General features: G+C 41.5%; 1 protein-coding gene across 1 annotated transcript; it reads right to left on the reverse strand.

Annotated features, from left to right (window-relative positions):
* Positions 1 to 1818: 1818 nt before the first annotated feature.
* vps25 (vacuolar protein sorting 25 homolog) lies at positions 1819 to 12130 on the reverse strand. The gene is given in 6 exon segments (NM_001016078.2): positions 1819 to 2211; positions 6191 to 6266; positions 6742 to 6830; positions 7176 to 7229; positions 8091 to 8236; positions 12071 to 12130. Coding segments are annotated over 6 exon segments (525 nt in total). The 5' UTR covers positions 12118 to 12130; the 3' UTR covers positions 1819 to 2098.
* Between the last annotated feature and the right edge of the window lie 6082 nt (positions 12131 to 18212).

The following is an 18212-nucleotide window of genomic DNA, read 5'->3' on the forward strand; positions in this document are numbered from 1 at the left end:
GGCAACTGACTGCACTCAGACCAAAGGGGGCTGAATAATTACGCACACCCCATGTTTCCATGTTTGGAATCATGTATGATTTTCGTTCCATTTCTCATGTGTACACCACTTTGTATTGGTCTTTCACGTGGAGTTCCAATAAAATTGATTCATGTTTGTGGCTGTAATGTGACAAAATGTGGAAAAGTTCAAGGGGGCCGAATACTTTTGCAAGCCACTGTAGTTATCAGAGAATTTGATAATTAGCCATTAATTAGTATTTACATTTACACTATTGCAAACCTTTTTTGCATGGACTTTTTTTTTTGTTGAATTGCAATTTCTTTGGTAACTTTTATATTTCTCTTTGACCAGAGGGTAGGGCTCCTCCACAAGCGTACAAATTCAGCTTATCCATTGATTATTGTTTCACACATAACTGCCCCATAGGACGATCAAGAAATGGCGGTCAGCCCATAGAGAGGACAGTTGTCTTGCCGATTCCAAATGGTGTTTTCAGCTGTCTGGGACCACGTGCACTATAGCTGTCCCAGAAAAAGAGCATACACAATACACCATTTAGCTTGCTGATGAGGCTAAAGTGTGCGGAACACAAGGTTCCAGGCAAAACTATGAATGAATTTGAAACAACAGCACCACCTGCTGGTCACTTCTGCCAACTGTAGGAAGTCTGCTGAAATGAGTATGGCCTGTAGGTGGCTGTTGTTTCAAAATCAGAAGGAAGATGACTTGATGGTTCTCGCTGTGTAACCAGGCCCGTGCAGTTTTCTAATAAAAGCAACGTCCCGGGGTATCAGGTAAGCGAATACAATCACTGGGGGGTGCCTAAAATTTGGCAACCTTTGCTTTTTTCTTGTTCTTTAGTTCTCAGGTTCATTCAATTTTAACAGATATCTGGTTGCTAGGGCTAAATTCCCTAAGCAACCAGGCAGTAGTTGTGGACATTTGTCCCATTACTGGTTCCGAAAAACTACTGCATTGTTTCAAGAGTAAGGACTAGCAGTACAGAATACAGAAAGGGACTGCTTGCAATAGCAATTAACACTTACAAACAATCTATAACTGCATGTTTTGAATTAATATCTATCAGAAAGCTGTCTAGAAATAAATTTTTACTCATTATGCAATAAATACAAACTTTGGAAGGTTTTCTCTATCACCATCTTCGGTTGCACCACATTGCCGTGCAGGTCATTGCCGTGCAGGACCACGTGCAGTGGGTGGATGCTGGCCCTGGCTTCCACTTAACATGCTCCTAGCTTCCATTTTGTGAAGTCCTGGCCAGTGATTGCTTCCAGGGAGATACAAACAGGATTGTACACTACAGGTAGTAATTTTATATAAATTTGTTATGCCACAGTCACTGGAAAAAAAACCCAGACAGTAGGTATGTCTCTCCTAGAATACTCTATGAGACAAATCAAATGTGGAAAATAACAGTGGCTAATAATGCCCGAGGCACTGTTAAAAACAGGTTTCTGAGGTATTCTAGTAGTCAGTGGATGAGTTCCAGTCAAAAGGATGTTTATTTTCTTTATACTGTGTGAATAGAAAAGTAACTGTTTCTGCAAAAACACAGGTGAATATCTGCTTGAAGTTATATTTAATGTCTCTCCTGCCACAGTGTTGATCCTGGGGTTAGACCGCTGTTATGGGGCTTTTATTATAAGAATGTTTACCATTAAATACAGACGCTTTTGATATATATATTAATGTATTGCAAAGAGGATGTAGCCATTTTTGGGGAAACCTGAAATCATATTTAGGTATGTACAGATTACTGAAAAATGCTGAATGCTTTCAATGAAATACATTGGATGGCTTGTCAAGAATTTATTTGCAAGGAAGTGAAAAGACTTTCGTAACACACAGGCTTCCTGTGAAATATACAATACAATGTAAAAATAGAACAACCCTCATTTCCAAGGATGTGATCCAGGTGTAATATTGTCAGAGGTATGGATTGGGTCTCCAGGGTCCAGTCTGGCTTCCTGCTCCAACAGGTAAGAGAACAACTAGAGACAACTCTTCTCCATTTGCTATAAAAGCATATTGTAGTTCTACCAGGCAGCTGGATAACACCAAGAAAAATTGTTCGTTAAAAGAATTTCACGCCTCTGCTGTCATTTAGCAAGATGATTTCAGCCTTGTGTTCTTGCTGCAGTGCTTCCAAGGATCTGAGTAACATGGCCTCATCCAGACCATGGAATTCTGGGTGAGAGAATACACAAAAGCATTAGCTATGCATACATATACAGGTCCTTTTCAAAAAATTAGCATATTGTGATAAAGTTCATTATTTTCTGTAATGTACTGATAAACATTAGACTTTCATATATTTTAGATTCATTACACACAACTGAAGTAGTCCAAGCCTTTTCTTGTTTTAATATTGATGATTGTGGCATACAGCTCATGAAAACCCAAAATTCCTATCTCAAAAAATTAGCATATTTCATCCGACCAATAAAAGAAAAGTGTTTTTAATACAAAAAAAGTCAACCTTCAAATAATTATGTTCAGTTATGCACTCAATACTTGGTCGGGAATCCTTTTGCAGAAATGACTGCTTCAATGTGGCGTGGCATGGAGGCAATCAGCCTGTGGCACTGCTGGGGTGTTATGGAGGCCCAGGATGCTTCAATAGCGGCCTTAAGCTCATCCAGAGTGTTGGGTCTTGTGTCTCTCAACTTCCTCTTCACAATATCCCACAGATTCTCTATGGGGTTCAGGTCAGGAGAGTTGGCAGGCCAATTGAGCACAGTAATACCATGGTCAGTAAACCATTTACCAGTGGTTTTGGCACTGTGAGCAGGTGCCAGGTTGTGCTGAAAAATGAAATCTTCATCTCCATAAAGCTTTTCAGCAGATGGAAGCATGAAGTGCTCCAAAATCTCCTGATAGCTAGCTGCATTGACCCTGCCCTTGATAAAACACAGTGGACCAACACCAGCAGCTGACATGGCACCCCAGACCATCACTGACTGTGGGTACTTGACACTGGACTTCAGGCATTTTGGTATTTCCCTCTCCCCAGTCTTCCTCCAGACTCTGGCACCTTGATTTCCGAATGACATACTTTGGACCACTGAGCAACAGTCCAGTGCTGCTTCTCTGTAGCCCAGGTCAGGCGCTTCTGCCGCTGTTTCTGGTTCAAAAGTGGCTTGACCTGGGGAATGCGGCATCTGTAGCCCATTTCCTGCACACGCCTGTACACGGTGGCTCTGGATGTTTCTACTCCAGACTCAGTCCACTGCTTCCGCAGGTCCCCCAAGGTCAGGAATCGGTCCTTCTCCACAATCTTCCTCAGGGCCCGGTCACCTCTTCTTGTTGTGCAGCATTTTCTGCCACACTTTTTCCTTCCCACAGACTTCCCACTGAGGTGCCTTGATACAGCACTCTGGGAACAGCCTATTCGTTCAGAAATTTCTTTCTGTGTCTTACCCTCTTGCTTGAGGGTGTCAATGATGGCCTTCTGGACAGCAGTCAGGTCGGCAGTCTTACCCATGATTGCAGTTTTGAGTAATGAACCAGGCTGGGAGTTTCTAAAAGCCTCAGGAATCTTTTTAAGGTTTTTAGAGTTAATTTGTTGATTCAGATGATTAGGTTAATAGCTCGTTTAGAGAACCTTTTCATGATATGCTAATTTTTTGAGATAGGAATTTTGGGTTTTCATGAGCTGTATGCCACAATCATCAATATTAAAACAAGAAAAGGCTTGGACTACTTCAGTTGTGTGTAATGAATCTAAAATATATGAAAGTCTAATGTTTATCAGTACATTACAGAAAATAATGAACTTTATCACAATATGCTAATTTTTTGAAAAGGACCTGTATAAATAAAAATAGTGGTGTTTTGTGTAATGTAAGTATATTCACTCAGAGTCTCAAATGAATGCAACTAAAAACAGACAGAATGTGTGGTAGGGTAAGCAAGTGTACTCAGCCAATCCGTATCTCTTTAGCAATAGTGTAGTTAAAATCCTTATAAAAGTATATTTTAGAGTTTAAACACTTGTATACCAAATACCAATGCCCACGTATGGTCTCAAAACAAATCTTCTTGAAAAAAAAGAAAACCAATTACGGTGCAGTTACTTTAACACATGCAGGCTTTATTCCCCTGAAAGAGGTCCATAAACTTCAGGCATGTAATTGCAATCAGGCTGTTCTCCTTTGTCTTTCCATTACTCTCCTTTGTACAGGCACATTGGCTTCCAGGTGGTCATGTTTCATGTACTTGCAACACTTAAACTTTTTAAACTTTTGCCTCTGAGAAAGCGTACCAAGTACATGAATCGCGCATTACTTACACTTTGATAAGTGGCCTAAGATACACTTTTATTTGTTTATTTGATATAAAACACTAATTGTCTCATTTGGAATTCCTTTTGAGCTGCGTGTATTATTACACTGATCCTGCTGAAGACCTCCATACACCTCTGCACTGGGATTGTGCACCTCAAGAAGGTTTGTCCCAGCAAGGCATCCATAATGAGACCGTGTGACCACCTGGAAGCCAGAGTGTCTGTACAGAGAAGAGTAACAGGGAAAGACAAAGGAGAACAGCCTGGATTGCAATTACGTGCCTTAAAGGAACAGTAACACCAAAAAATGAAAGAGCTTTAAAGTGATAAAAATATAATGCACTGTTGCCCTCACTGGTAAAACTGGTGTGTTTGCTACAGTAACACTACTATAATTTATATAATAAGCTGCTGTGTAGCCATGGGGGCAGCCATTCAAGCTGGAAAAAAGGAGAAAAGGCACAGGTTACATAGCAGATAACAGATAAGTTCTGTAGAATACAATAGTGTTTTATCTGTTATCTGCTATGTGCCTGTGCCTTTTCTCCTTTGAATGGCTGCCTCCATGGCTACATAGCAGCTTATTTATATAAATTATAGTAGACTTTCTGAAGTAAACACACAACTTTTACCAGTGCAGGGCAGCAGCACATTATATTTTAGTTACTTTTATACACTTTCATTTTTTGGTGTTACTGTTCCTTTACGTTTTGGATCTCTTGTCAGTAGTCACAAGCAGGGGTATAAAGCCTGCATGCATTAAAGTACTGCACCATAATTGTTTTTCTTTTTTTCAAGATTTGCTTTGAGACCATATGTGGGCATTTCCAGACACAAATTGGTATTTGGTATACAAGCGTGTGAACTGTGAACTATACTTTTATAAGGATTTTAACTACACTATTTCTAAAGAGATATGGACTGGGTGAGAACACTTACTTACCCTACCACAAATTCTGTCTGTTTTTAGTTGCATTCAATTGAAACCGCAAGTGAATATACTCAGATTACACAAAGCGCCACTATTTTTCTATTTTTATTTATATTGTCTGTTCTATTGTGCTGGCTTGCTTTTCAAGAAAAGAGATGTGCACGATTATATTGTTATATTTTATACATACATATATAACTACTCTCCAAAAACCCTACAGTGGCTCCTGATACAATGGACCATGGTGTGTGTATGATAGGGATTTTTAACTGCAAGTGCCACTGGGGCAGCTATCTTATAGTAGGCAATTGAGTGCAACACTGGTGGGTGCAAGGCAGCCTTGCCCATATCAACTACTGCCATAGGGACAGGATGCAAGTACAGGGCTCCTTACCACATTGTGTCCACCAGTGCTCCCTTACATAGATAGGGGAATGGTACAGGGTCAAAGGGACTTCCCCAGCCCTCATAAATACAGGAACGCCGAACGCACTAAGCCCTGCCTTGCACTACGTAGATTAGGCCCCCCCCCTTTTTTTTTTTTTTCGAAAATCAGTATAGATTCAACTGGCACAAACATTTTCTTTTCCACATTGGAGCAGTACCACTATATGCCATGCTTTTTTATCATATATCAATTAAACTACTGATGTGCGGGTCCAGATGCACCTGATCCTAAGCCACCCGCTTCCAACCTGACCTAGCAAAGCAGCTGTATTTATAGACCCCAGCTGATCTGTCTCATCTCTGATGGCATAAAGGGGGTGGGGCGGGCAGGCCCATGCCTATAGATATAGCCTGCTGGAGTGTGGGAAGGTGGAAATGAGCGCTGAGCCAGAACCCGGCCACCTGACCTGCGGGTAAACCTGTAATTTTCAGATCAACCTGCATGTCACTACATCAAACTGTAACAGAGATGATATACAGTGTAAGAGACAGGTGTCAGTTACCTTCTCCCTCTGTGTCATCGCCACTGATCAACTCATAAAGAGTGAAGACAGAATTGGTCATTCCATTCTTGGAGACCTATGGTTAAAGATCACACAGTACATAACGCTGATTTACACACTTGACCATTTTTGAATCACATTAGTGCAAAATTGTGTGTGGCACAACATTTTTGTGCCTATATACTATGCCACATTACACTAACTATGGTAATAATTCATGCACCTTTATTAGTGCAAACACTGGCACAGCCAACCCATGAAATTCTACCACTTCTGCAGTGCCCGCCACTGACCAGGCCAAAAAAGTATGCACTATTATTAATTCAGACCTCCCTACAACAGTGGTGCCCACACTATTCTGAAGTGAGGGTCTCTCTTGGCACAGCCAACCCATCAAGACCTACCAGTCCTGGTTTATAAGCCCTTGGCAGAAAGGGTCACAACATTTAAAATGCACATAAATGCACAATGTCATAAAGACTTTGCTCCAGAGAAGCTTCAGAAAGAAGATCAATTTTTGGCCAGGGAGGAACAATACACACTTCTCTTACCCATTGGTAAATGACTTTGCCCCATTCATCTGGTCTCCTCCACATGATCAAGAACCTAGATTTGTTCTTATCTATCCACTCCAGATTCCCTGCAAGAAATTGGTTGTAACATTACATGCCAATAATGCCAGGAATAGAATGAAATAAACGGTTTAAATATCATTTGGCATTGTATTTGATTCTGTATTTCTCTAATGGAAACACTAGAATGCCAGGGAATAATAATTTTGGGTTGTAGGGGTGCCTAGCCTGCAACTGTCTCAAGCTGGACACCATAAACCTTCCTAGACCTCCCATAGTTCTCCCTGCAAGAATGGCAGTCAGTGAAGAAGGCCTAGATAGCTTGAATCCACAAATAGAATTATACAATAGCCCGGATTTTTTTTATCATTTAATACAAAGGATTGAAAAAGCCCAACAAGTAATTTTAATACCTTTTTTCTTGAGTTCCTCTAAAACCACCTGGACAGATTCCAAAGACAGCTTTCCTGAAATTTGTTAAGGTCTGCACATAAAAGTTTATAAAAAGTTCCAGCTCCACATTATTTCTCATTTCAGACTCATTCTCAGCTTGTTACATGGTGGGTGCCTTGGGATATTGATTCCCGTTGGGCCCAGGACACAAAGTCCAAAGTCAGCTGCTTCTTATTTACAACTTAATATGTTTACAGGGTAACCCTTTTGAAATAAAAAATAACTAAAGTGGTATAAAGGTGATACGTTTATTGGCTAACTAAGATAATCATAGCAAGCTTTCAGAACATTTATTTTTTATTTCAAAAGGTTTACCCTGTAAACATTTTGACTGGCTAGCACGGTACATCACCTTTTCCTGCAACTTAATATGCTGAAGGGAAAGGGAGGGGTTTGTTTACACAGAAAGCCTCTCAGTGTCCTGATGATTTCTTTTAATTGTGCTAGTAATAAATTATAAAACAACTCAGTAAATAAATCTTAAACCTTTCATCTATCAAATATATAAGAAAATAGAAATATTCCCTACAATTTGGTGCATATTTTTAGCAATGACAGTCACCCTTAAAGATCTTGTCATTGGATCTGTTAGATCAAACAACTAAAGACTCTATGATCCAATGCTCCTTAATGCCAGGGGCATGGGGCAATGGAAGATTCAAAAAAGAGAGGAGCCACAGCTACTACACAGTTCCTTTCAGATCTAGGGTGATCAGTCAGCAAGCCAAAGGTCAGCCTTTCTATAGCTGCCTTAATGCAAACATAAGGGTCCATTATTTTTTTGGACCCTTATAAAATAAAAGACATATTACCACAAGATGCAGGAGTAAGACCCCTAACAGATAGATGCTAATTTGCTTCAGAATGAAGGATACGCTGTATCTTCTTGTTGTTGAATAACGGGCTCTCTTGGATTTCCATTAAATTCATGGTGTACAACTTGTTGTGCCGGCAGTAAGACAAGACCAATGAGCTCCATGCTGACAGTTGCTTTTGCCTAGTATCCACATTGGGCTGCAATCTGCAAGACATAAATGCAAAGAACAGAAATGTTACCCTGATGCTTCTATAGTAGTGCTATGCAGTGTCTATGTATTTTAACGTTACAATGACATCTGATGGGGAAGTGAAAAGAGAATGTTTGGAGGCAGGTACCTTTAGCAGAGGAGGAAAGTTACAATCACTGTGGGGGTGCCAAATGTTAGGCACCCCAAGTGATAGTAATCACTCACTTGATTACCCTGCACCGGTGTTCCTGTTAACAGAGCACTGCACCAGCCCAGGGTTCATGGCATCAAGTGATCCTTGTCCTTCACTTTATCTTTGGGATCCTGGGGCTGGCACATACTCAGCAGAGTGAAAAAGCTGTCTTTCTTGTTTAAGTTTGACTTTTCACTATACTGCAAATGCACAAGTGACGCAAAGGCAGAAGAAGGAAGAGGACCACTTGGTCGCAGCAGGTACTCCGGGCCGGTGCGGTTTTCTGCCTTTGGTATTAGGTAAGTGATAACATTTTGGCACCCCCAGTGATTAGACATTCCGTTCTCAATACATGTAACATTTGCATCTATTTCAGTGATACAGTGATTGCGTGTGAATTTATGGCTTTACTTGTCCTAGTTAACACTTTGGCTTCCAGTGCCACCTTAAAGGTGATGACAATTAAAATCCCTCTCTATAGTCCTGCTCTTTTGTCCTCTGACATGGTTCAAGTATCCAGCTGCCCCCTGTTCTATCCTCATTGATACCCTTCTAAAACCCAACTGGTGATCATCCCGCACACATGCCTACTCCCCAACCATGTTTTTCCCTGTAAACAATACCAGGTAATTAACTTAAAATACTTGTCCATTTATTATTAATTTCCTGTCTAGACTATTGCAAACTTCTCCATGTTGGCCTAATACTGACTTATCAATTATTATCTTGCCATTGGAAGACTTGTTCACCTCAGTGGTCAAACCAGGCTCGCTGCACCACAATGCATATCCTGTCACTAGCTCCTCACACCTGACTCTCACCTATAAAGCTTTCTTGCACAATGCCCCACATTTTAAGCCTCAGATAATACCCTTGGTTCCTATGATCTTGAACTTTTCTCCACCCTAAAAACCTCTGCAAATCTAGTCACCTATAACAACCAATCAGTCACCTAATTTAAAGCAAACATCTCATTGGTTGCTATGGACTACTGTGTCCAGGCACACGCTGTGGCTTTTATTATGCATGGAGGCATGCTACAACTATTCTCAAGTCAACACTACACATCTATGTGACACTTTCTAACAATTCTGTGCCACAAATGATCAGTCTATAACACACATCTGACTAAAAACTGAGAGGACCATGCAACACACGGATTCCATACTGCTTTAGCAGTATCAGCAGTGCAGGCTATGTTAGACCACACTGGTGGGATAGGACCTCTTTAAGATTATTTGAAAAATATTAGATCTACTATTTCTAACATAAAAATAAAATATATTCAGCTTGGGCACTTAGCTACTGCCCTTCCACCTGCATGTGTATCAGGAAATTAAAATATAAACTGAACGCCCAACTAATGTATATAACTTTATATAACCTTTTCAAACCTGCCTAACTGACAAGCCAACACATATCCATACACATGTCAAACATCTCCTGATGCAATTTTATCTGTATGTCATTTAGGACTTAAATAGGTTGTTCACCTTTAAATTAAATTGTAGTATGATGCAGGTAGTGCTATTCCGAGACAATTTGCAAATGGTCTTCATTTTGTTATCATTTGTTGTTTCTGAATTATTGTAGACTCACAGAGCAATAGTTTCTTTACTACTGGGGTCAGTGACCCCCATTTGAAGTCTGGAAAGAGTCAGAAGAGAAAGGCAAATAATTCAAAATCCACAAAAAATAAAAAATGAAGACCAGTTGAAAAGTTGCTAAGAACAGCCTACTCTATAACATACTTAAACTGAACATGAAGGTGAACCACCCCTTTAAGGCAAGGGTAAATTAACGTTTTAGTAAATTAGCCAAAAAGCAGCACAGATAGGTATCCAGGTGCTGTACTGGGGTCTGCAAGAAGTGTATTTTATCTATCAAAATGCACTGGCAGCTATCTTGATTAGTAGAAAGGACTGTTTGTATTGTCTTACATAGTGTTGAAAAAAGACCAGAGTCTATCAAGTTCAACCCTTCCAAGTAAACCCAGCACACACAAACCTATACTGACCTATCTATACACTCACATACATACACTATATATACACACATTAATACTAACTGTAGATATTAGTATCACAACAGCCTTGGATACTACGCTTGGATACTACGCTTGGAACTCATCCAGGCCCCTCTTAAAAGCATTAACAGAATCCGCCATCACAACATCACCGTGAAAAACCACCTACACCGCTTCAAATGGAAGCTCTGTTCCAATCTAATCTAAAGGGGTGGCCTCTGGTGCGTTGATCATTTTTTATGGGAAAAAGAACATCCCCTATCTGCCTATAATCCCCTCTAATGTAACAAGTAATCATGTTCCCTCGCAACATTTGAGGAGTTTAGAAACGCCGAAATTCATGAAGTCACATCTTCCTTTTTATGCTTAATAGGGTAGATTAACTGTAAACCAAGCTGTAGATGTACACAGTGATGTTCTGAGCCAATCTGCAATGGATCTTCATTTTGTATTTTTTTTTTAAATGAATTAAATTATTTTTGCTCAGAAGCTATCTGCTTCGGAGGGTCCAGTTTAATCTAGCAACCAAACAGCAGTGTGAAAGACTGAATAGCAATGTAATACAACAATAAAATTGTAGCCTCAAAGAGAAATAGTATAGTGGCTGCCAGGGTCAGTGACCCTGAAAGCTGGAAAGAGGCAGAAGAGGAAGGCAAATAATTTAGAAGCTGCATGTATGCTAATGAATAGGACATGGTAGAACAAACTGAAAGTTAGCATAAAGTTGAATCAGGGTGGCATTTTGAGAATGTCAATACATATGGAATCTTCCTGAAGCTGCAGGATGCCTTGCATTCCAATTCCACCACATTCACAGCAGAGCCAGACCTAGGGATTGGCAGGGTAGGCAACTGCCTAGGCCACAATGGGTATGGGGCAATGGCTATGGGGGATTGTTTTTGTCTAAAAGTAGTGGTGAAGGACTCAGCTAGGAAGGGAAGACCGATTGTGTCTGCCCGCGATAGGTTGCACTGAGAGACACAAAATATCTTAGGGTGGCCATGGGCATCCAAAACCCTTGGCCTGTCCCTGATTCACAGTAATGCAGCTTATCTTCCCAGTAAGATGGAATCAGGCAAATTATGAAGTACTGTAAATAGTTTTTTGCTTTCAGTTGTATTGTGAATGTATCATTTCAGTTCCTTTCCATTCTGTGGCAAAGGTGCTGCCTGGTTGCTAGGGTAATTTGCACACAGAAACCAAATAACTGTTTAAATTTAAATTCCACGTCTGAGAGCTGCAGGAAAAAATTATCTGAAATTACACAAAATATAAAAAAGGGAGAGGAACTCCAAATTAAATTAAAGAAACACAATAATAAGGGTCTCATGAAGACCACTAAGTAAAACATATGAGGTAGATGAGGTACAAGGACCTTATCGGGCTGGGTGTTTGGGGAATGATGGGAGTTGTAGTTTAGAAACACACGGGGAGGAGAGAGCAGCCAAGTTAGAGCTCCCTAAGAGAAAATAAAGCAGCTATGATTGGTGCTCTGCTTCGCTGCTGACCCACTTCCTTGTTTCCACCCGGAACTTAAGAGCAGTGACAACAGTTGTTAGTATTATGCCTTCCTTTACCTAACACCCCCTCCCACATTAGCCCACTTGCAGCTGTGCCCACATCGCTCACGTGAAGAAAGGGGGGAAATTGTACTGCCACGGCCACTCGAACCCCATCTTAGTGGCGCGTCCGTTAATCTTTTCCTCCCGGGGACAAGAAACACACCAGCCGAAAGGTTCCGGGTTTCTTTCCTCACCTCAGCGATGGGCTAAAGCTGCCTATAGCATAGTCCAATCAGAATCTTAGGGTGGGAGTTGGCGGCAGGCGGAGGTTCCAAACGGGTGGGGGCGTGCCCGGGTTTAGCGAAAGGAAAGGAATCTTGTTGCGAGCCACAGAGTGTTGTGATGTGTTGGGTTGTTTTTAGGCGTTCAATCGGGTTGTTAGTAGAGTCTTAGCTCAGGGACTTGAAAGTGAGGCGTCCTTCCTTGTATTAACATACAATGAAGCCTGTGGGGTAGTGAGCAAATCGAGTGAAATGTAATTTGCGATGGATAGTAGTAGGCGCAAAGAGGTGTAAGTGTAGCGTAGAGAAAATGCTTTAGCGTTTTGGGCAGTGTCTGACTTCGTGTACGAAAGCGCCGGAGTTATAGTAGAATGGGCAATAAAGATAGAGCTAACAAGCCTTGAGCAAAGTGGCAATCACTGGGAAAATGGCGCCTATCAGTGGCAGACAAACCTGTCTGCCTGTTCTGCTATATAATGCAAGCGCACTGGTTGACAAACATTCTGTGGTGACAGGAAGGCCTCGTCACAAAAATAGTTAACTCTAATACTGGATCTATACATCTGTCTGTTGTACACACAGCAGCTTTCGGGACCAAAGTGCACGCAAGCATTTTTTAGGCAAAAAATTGTCATGTTTAATGGGTTACAGGCAAGTTGGTGTACAGTGTGACATTAGGCTGGCCCACAATCATGCTTCATGAGCCTTAAAGGAGACATATCCTATAAAAATTAAGAATGTACCAGTGAATTATACTCCTAAATATAGAAGGATTGTGCTTAAAAAGTTGTTTTTCGGACTGATTTATTGAGAAATTCCACCAAAACCCCAGTAGTCCCGCCCATCTGTTCCACTTCCTGCTGGCTGAATTCTCTGGATGTGCAGGGGAGCCGGTGGCTCTCTGTACACTGCACTGTAGGATAGGAACCAATCAGCAGCTAGGCTGACCTGATAGGCAACTGAAGCCTGTCTTTGCTTGTGTGAGTGTAGTGCTGTGATTGGCTATCCCCCTTCTACTGTGCTTCTGGCAGGGACCGTTAGGACACGCCCACCCTTTGTTTCAAACATGGACAGAGAACTGAGAGAATCTATAGGGAGCTCCAGTAAAGGGGCCATTTTTACAGATAGGATTAATGTTTAGCATAAAGTGAAGCCAGCACTATATATTATTCAGAATTGCCTACAAAATTACGTTTTTTTCCATTTATCCAATATGTCTCCTTAAATTGTGTGGCTAGCCCTTTCCATTCAAATAATACCGTTTTGGAGTGCACACCACAATTACTAGAACAAAATTACTATGTTTAAGAAAAAAGAAGAGTGTGCAAATGAGAATCTGCTTCCCAAACCCGCATAGGGGCAAACAGTAAATTAATACAAATCAATAAGTTGCTCATTGCACACCTATTTAAACCTCAGAAAAAAACAACAGCAAATGGTATGTTTAACATATAATGCTCTTTATATAGTAGATGTTCACAAAACAATTAGGACACATAATTACATGCCCAGACACACCCAAAGCTCAGAGCATAGGCCTCATACACAGTTTTTGTCTGCATTTATGGAAAACTGGTAAAAGGGATAGAAGATTTAAACTATGAGGGTAGACTGTCAAGGTTGGGGTTCCTCTCTCTGGAAAAAAATTTTGTTGCGAGTGGACGTTATTACTCTTTACAAGTACAATAGAGGGCATTATAGACAGTTTGGGATCTTGATGACCTGTTATTCATTTGGAAGGGTTATAAATCTTGTTTTGATGATTTTGTTGGGTATTTTAACAACAACGATCATAATCTCCATTTTACATAGCAGCTGCATTAATTTATTTTGGATATTCTATTGATTGGTAATGGTAATAAAGTTGCCACACTATCGAAAGGATTGTGCAGCTTATGGCTGTATTTATATAGACCTTTCTGATAAAGCTTACTTAGTTTTTACCTTTCCTTCTCCTTTAAGTGTCAGATGGACATGAAACGCGTCAGGGATGAGTGTTCAATAAAATTAGAGGAACAGGACTTTTACTTGAACTAGTGTGGGTCGTTCTTCACAGAGAGGGCAGTAAGGCTATGGAATGCCATGCTGGGTGATATGATGGCATTGTATATTGATGCTTTAAAATATAATCTCAAAGGCTATGTAAGTGGTTTGTGCCCTATTCTTTTTTATTAGGTTATATATGAAGGCTTGTATTCTATTTTCACTTTTTAAGATTTTATTTTTAAAAAGCATCCTGCTTGTTTTTTAAATCAGTTGGCAAAGACTTCAATAGAGACTCATAATTAAGATGGCTTATTTGCTACTGCATGTGCAAAATGCAAAAATGGGCATAAATTGGCACATATTTATTACATAGTATACAGGTTTTTCTTTACCAAAATCCCAGTATAATTGTGGGTGTTTAATAAGTAGCATGATGGTAAATTGCATGCAGGTTTTCTATACATTTTGCTGGCTGGCAACCAATAGAAACATTAATAAAGATAATCATTTGATGACAGTTGAGTTGAATATGAAGGTAATTGAAAGCAAAATTAAATTTCACAGAAAAGATTCGATACATTAAGTAATTGAATGTAAACATTTGAAGAATTGTTTTTAACTGAGTAGCTTATAGAATCCAGTTTTGAATTATTATGGAATCTATATTCTCCCAACAAGCTTGTACGTATGAAGAAGAAATGGATGCTAAAGCAAACATGAGAATCTATTGATTTCAGGAAATATACTAAGGCCAAAAATAAGTCCTGCAGTATCTATGTTAGGGTTTCTTCTAGCACTGATAGAGATTGACTCTTGTAATCCAACCTGCCAATCACAGGAAAACCGAAGCTTTTTATTGACCCTGCCCCCCTCAGTCTGGTTACCTGAGCAAACAGGTTTTCTGAGTGTTCTTGTGAGAATTATGTGTAGTAGTTGGTGTTAAAATTATCACGTTTTCTGTGTATGACCTTGCCCTCCTCTTCGACTAAATCTGAATATCCCCTTGTTGTTTCTGTGAACTCCAGTGTATAACTCAGCTTCTCCCTGATCTTACTTTCAATCTGTTTCACTGGTTATGACCCAGCCTGTTTCTGACTGATTCAGTCTAACCCCCTGGCTCTGCAATAACTGGCATCTGCTTTACCAAACTATTAACCTATTACCTGTTGCTGTTTTAAACTGAACTGTGGTTATACCTGTTCTGAGCTGCAGCCCAGCTCCTCCTTTTTCCCCGCTCCTATTACGCTGCAACTCTGTGTAACTGGTGCCTTCCCTGCAGACATTAACACGGAATTCCTTATTGTTTATGGCAGTGGCACACGGGGAGATTAGTCACCCACAACTCCCCGACATGCCATCCCACTGCCACGAATGTAAATCGCCGGTGGGATTGCATATGCATCGATACACCACCATAGCTCAAGTAGTGTATACAAAACCTGATAAAAGAAGTGTAGAAAGAGATTAGAGGGTATAGAAAGGTGATTGGCCAATGAAGAAGCAGCAACAAATCAAGGTGACAGTAAAGAATTGTATCACTAAGATACTTTCCAACAAATGATTTATAAATAGTTGTCCTGTTAGGTTTAACGTCAAATACCTCCTATCAGAACAACTTAAGCGATGGGAATTGCATTTGGTAAATATGTTATCAGAGGAAGAGAGCAGGCAGAAGCAGGAGTAGACATTCCAATGCAGTTGAAAAATGGAAAGGCCCCTTGGGTACAGTGGGCCCTGCATCAAATTTAATTTAGGGAACCAAAACTTTGGTAAGTTGACCTATTCTACCAAGATGTATTACAATTGCTCATTTATTAGGGCCTAACTGGGCCCCTACACTTCTGGGCTCCCCTGCCCACGGCTGGGTTTGCCTTCTGTGTAGTTATGCCCCTGCTGGGGTAGAAAACATTGCTCCTGTTGTCCTAACAACTGACGTTGAAACCTCAGCTGAAATCCTAAAGACTTTAATTGCAAGAGGATGCACTGAATCCACTATTTTGGGATTTGTCTGAACCCCGAATCCTTTGTGAAAGATTAGGCCGAATACTGAACTGAATCTGAATACTAATTTGCATATGCAAATTAAGACACACAAGTGTTAAAAAGAACTGCATGCGAAGTGAGTGGGGAAAAGTTTTGTTTATGTAACAAAAAGTCTCATGATTTTAAGGATTTGGTTCGGCCAGGACCATGCCGAATCCTGCTGAAAAAGGCAGAATCTTGGCCGAATCCTGGATTCAGTGCATCACTAAAAATGACTTAAGGGGGGGCGTGGCTAGCCAAGCACCAGCATGGAAGTGTTTTAGAGAGCTCCCAAGGAAAGATTGCCAATCTACCTCCATCCACCTGCCATAACCCGCCCAAAGTCTCCCATCCTCACCCAGGCAGCCTAAACAACATTCCGCTGCCTGATTCCAGGGAAAACGGAGCTCCCTGACACAGTCTGAGGCCGGAACCGAACAGAGGTGCAACAACATCCGTCTTGTGGGCCTCCCGGAGAGGGTGGAGGGCGCAGACCCGGTGGCCTTCGCTGAAGGTTGGCTTAAAAACTCCTTTCCATCGACTCCCCTCTCACAATTCTACGCGGTTGAAAGGGCCCACCGAGTGCCTGGAAGGAGCCCTCCTCCAGGAGGTCCACCCAGACCCTTTCTAATCTGGCTCCTCAACTTCAGAGATCGTGATGCAATACTTCAGGCAGTGCGGCATAGCCCAGATGTCATGGTGGAGGGCAAGAAAGTCTTAGTGTTCCCAGACTTTTCAGCAGAGCTACAGCGTCAACGGGGAACCTTCACAGCTGTCAAACGGCGACTCCATGAAGCCAATTTGAAATATGGTATGCTATACCCAGCCAAACTGAGGGTCCAAGTCGGCGACAGAGCCCTCTTCTTCCAGACGCCACAAGAAGCCAACGACTGGCTAGATATTCGCGGACCCCAATCACCCAGAGCCAGTCCCAATCGACAAAACCAACAGTAACGCATGGGTAATAAATGTGACTTACCAATATGACAGGTGAGACTGCCTACTTCTAATATACCAGGGCCAAACACTCAAACCTAACACCACTGACATCTCCATATATTGGACACATATAACGGGCCTTCTTTAGCCCAACACCACTGACAGAAATTCCCCTCTGTGAGGATATGTCACCACTGCCACTTGATAGCACGTAACACTGTGTGCGACATCAGGAGCATGACCTCTGAACCAATGCAACACTAGACAATACTGCTATACTGAGAGCCACAACAACTCCCAACACGTTTTACTATGGGTGGACACACAGGAACCTCACCCCTTGGGGTTATGATTTCCACAAGTCTTGGGTGTGTCCCCCCTCCCTCCTTGGCAAATGTTTGAACACTCCTTCTACGCAGAGGCACCTCCATTTTAATTCGCAAAGGCATCCCAATGGAGATGCTAGACTTAATAACCGATCACTATGGCCGATTTGTATTAATTTCATGTGTCCTATTTAACCAACCTCTAACCTTGGCCAGTGTATATATACCTCCGCCATTCAGCCAAGACTTGGTAGATAATATGATGAGTAAATTGATGACCTTCCCGCCAGCCCCCATGCTCCTCATGGGAGACTACAATGCTATACTGGATCCTGCCCTAGACAAACTGACCCCGGGTCCCCAACCCACACCCAAATTTCCGTTATGGGCACAGGCAATGAACATCACTGACCTCTGGCGCTGGAAATATCCAGACCAGAAGGTATTTTCCTGCTTCTCAGCCACATATAACACCCTATCCCGTTGTAAGGGCCTTACCGGCTCGGCGGGGACGCCCGCCGCGCCGTCCATCCAATGTGCCGGTTACCTCTTAGTGCGCGCGCGCACTTCCGCATTTCATAGGCGCATGCGCGCTGACGTCATGACGTCAGCGCGCAAAGGCGCGAAATTCAAACTATTTAAAGGGCCTTTTGCATTAGACTCATTGCCCGTGATAGGTTTTACTCCTGGTGCCTGTATTGTGCTTTATACTTCT

The sequence above is a fragment of the Xenopus tropicalis genome, chromosome 10 (genome assembly GCF_000004195.4).
Source record: "Xenopus tropicalis strain Nigerian chromosome 10, UCB_Xtro_10.0, whole genome shotgun sequence".
In the NCBI taxonomy this organism is placed as follows: Eukaryota; Metazoa; Chordata; class Amphibia; order Anura; family Pipidae; genus Xenopus; species Xenopus tropicalis.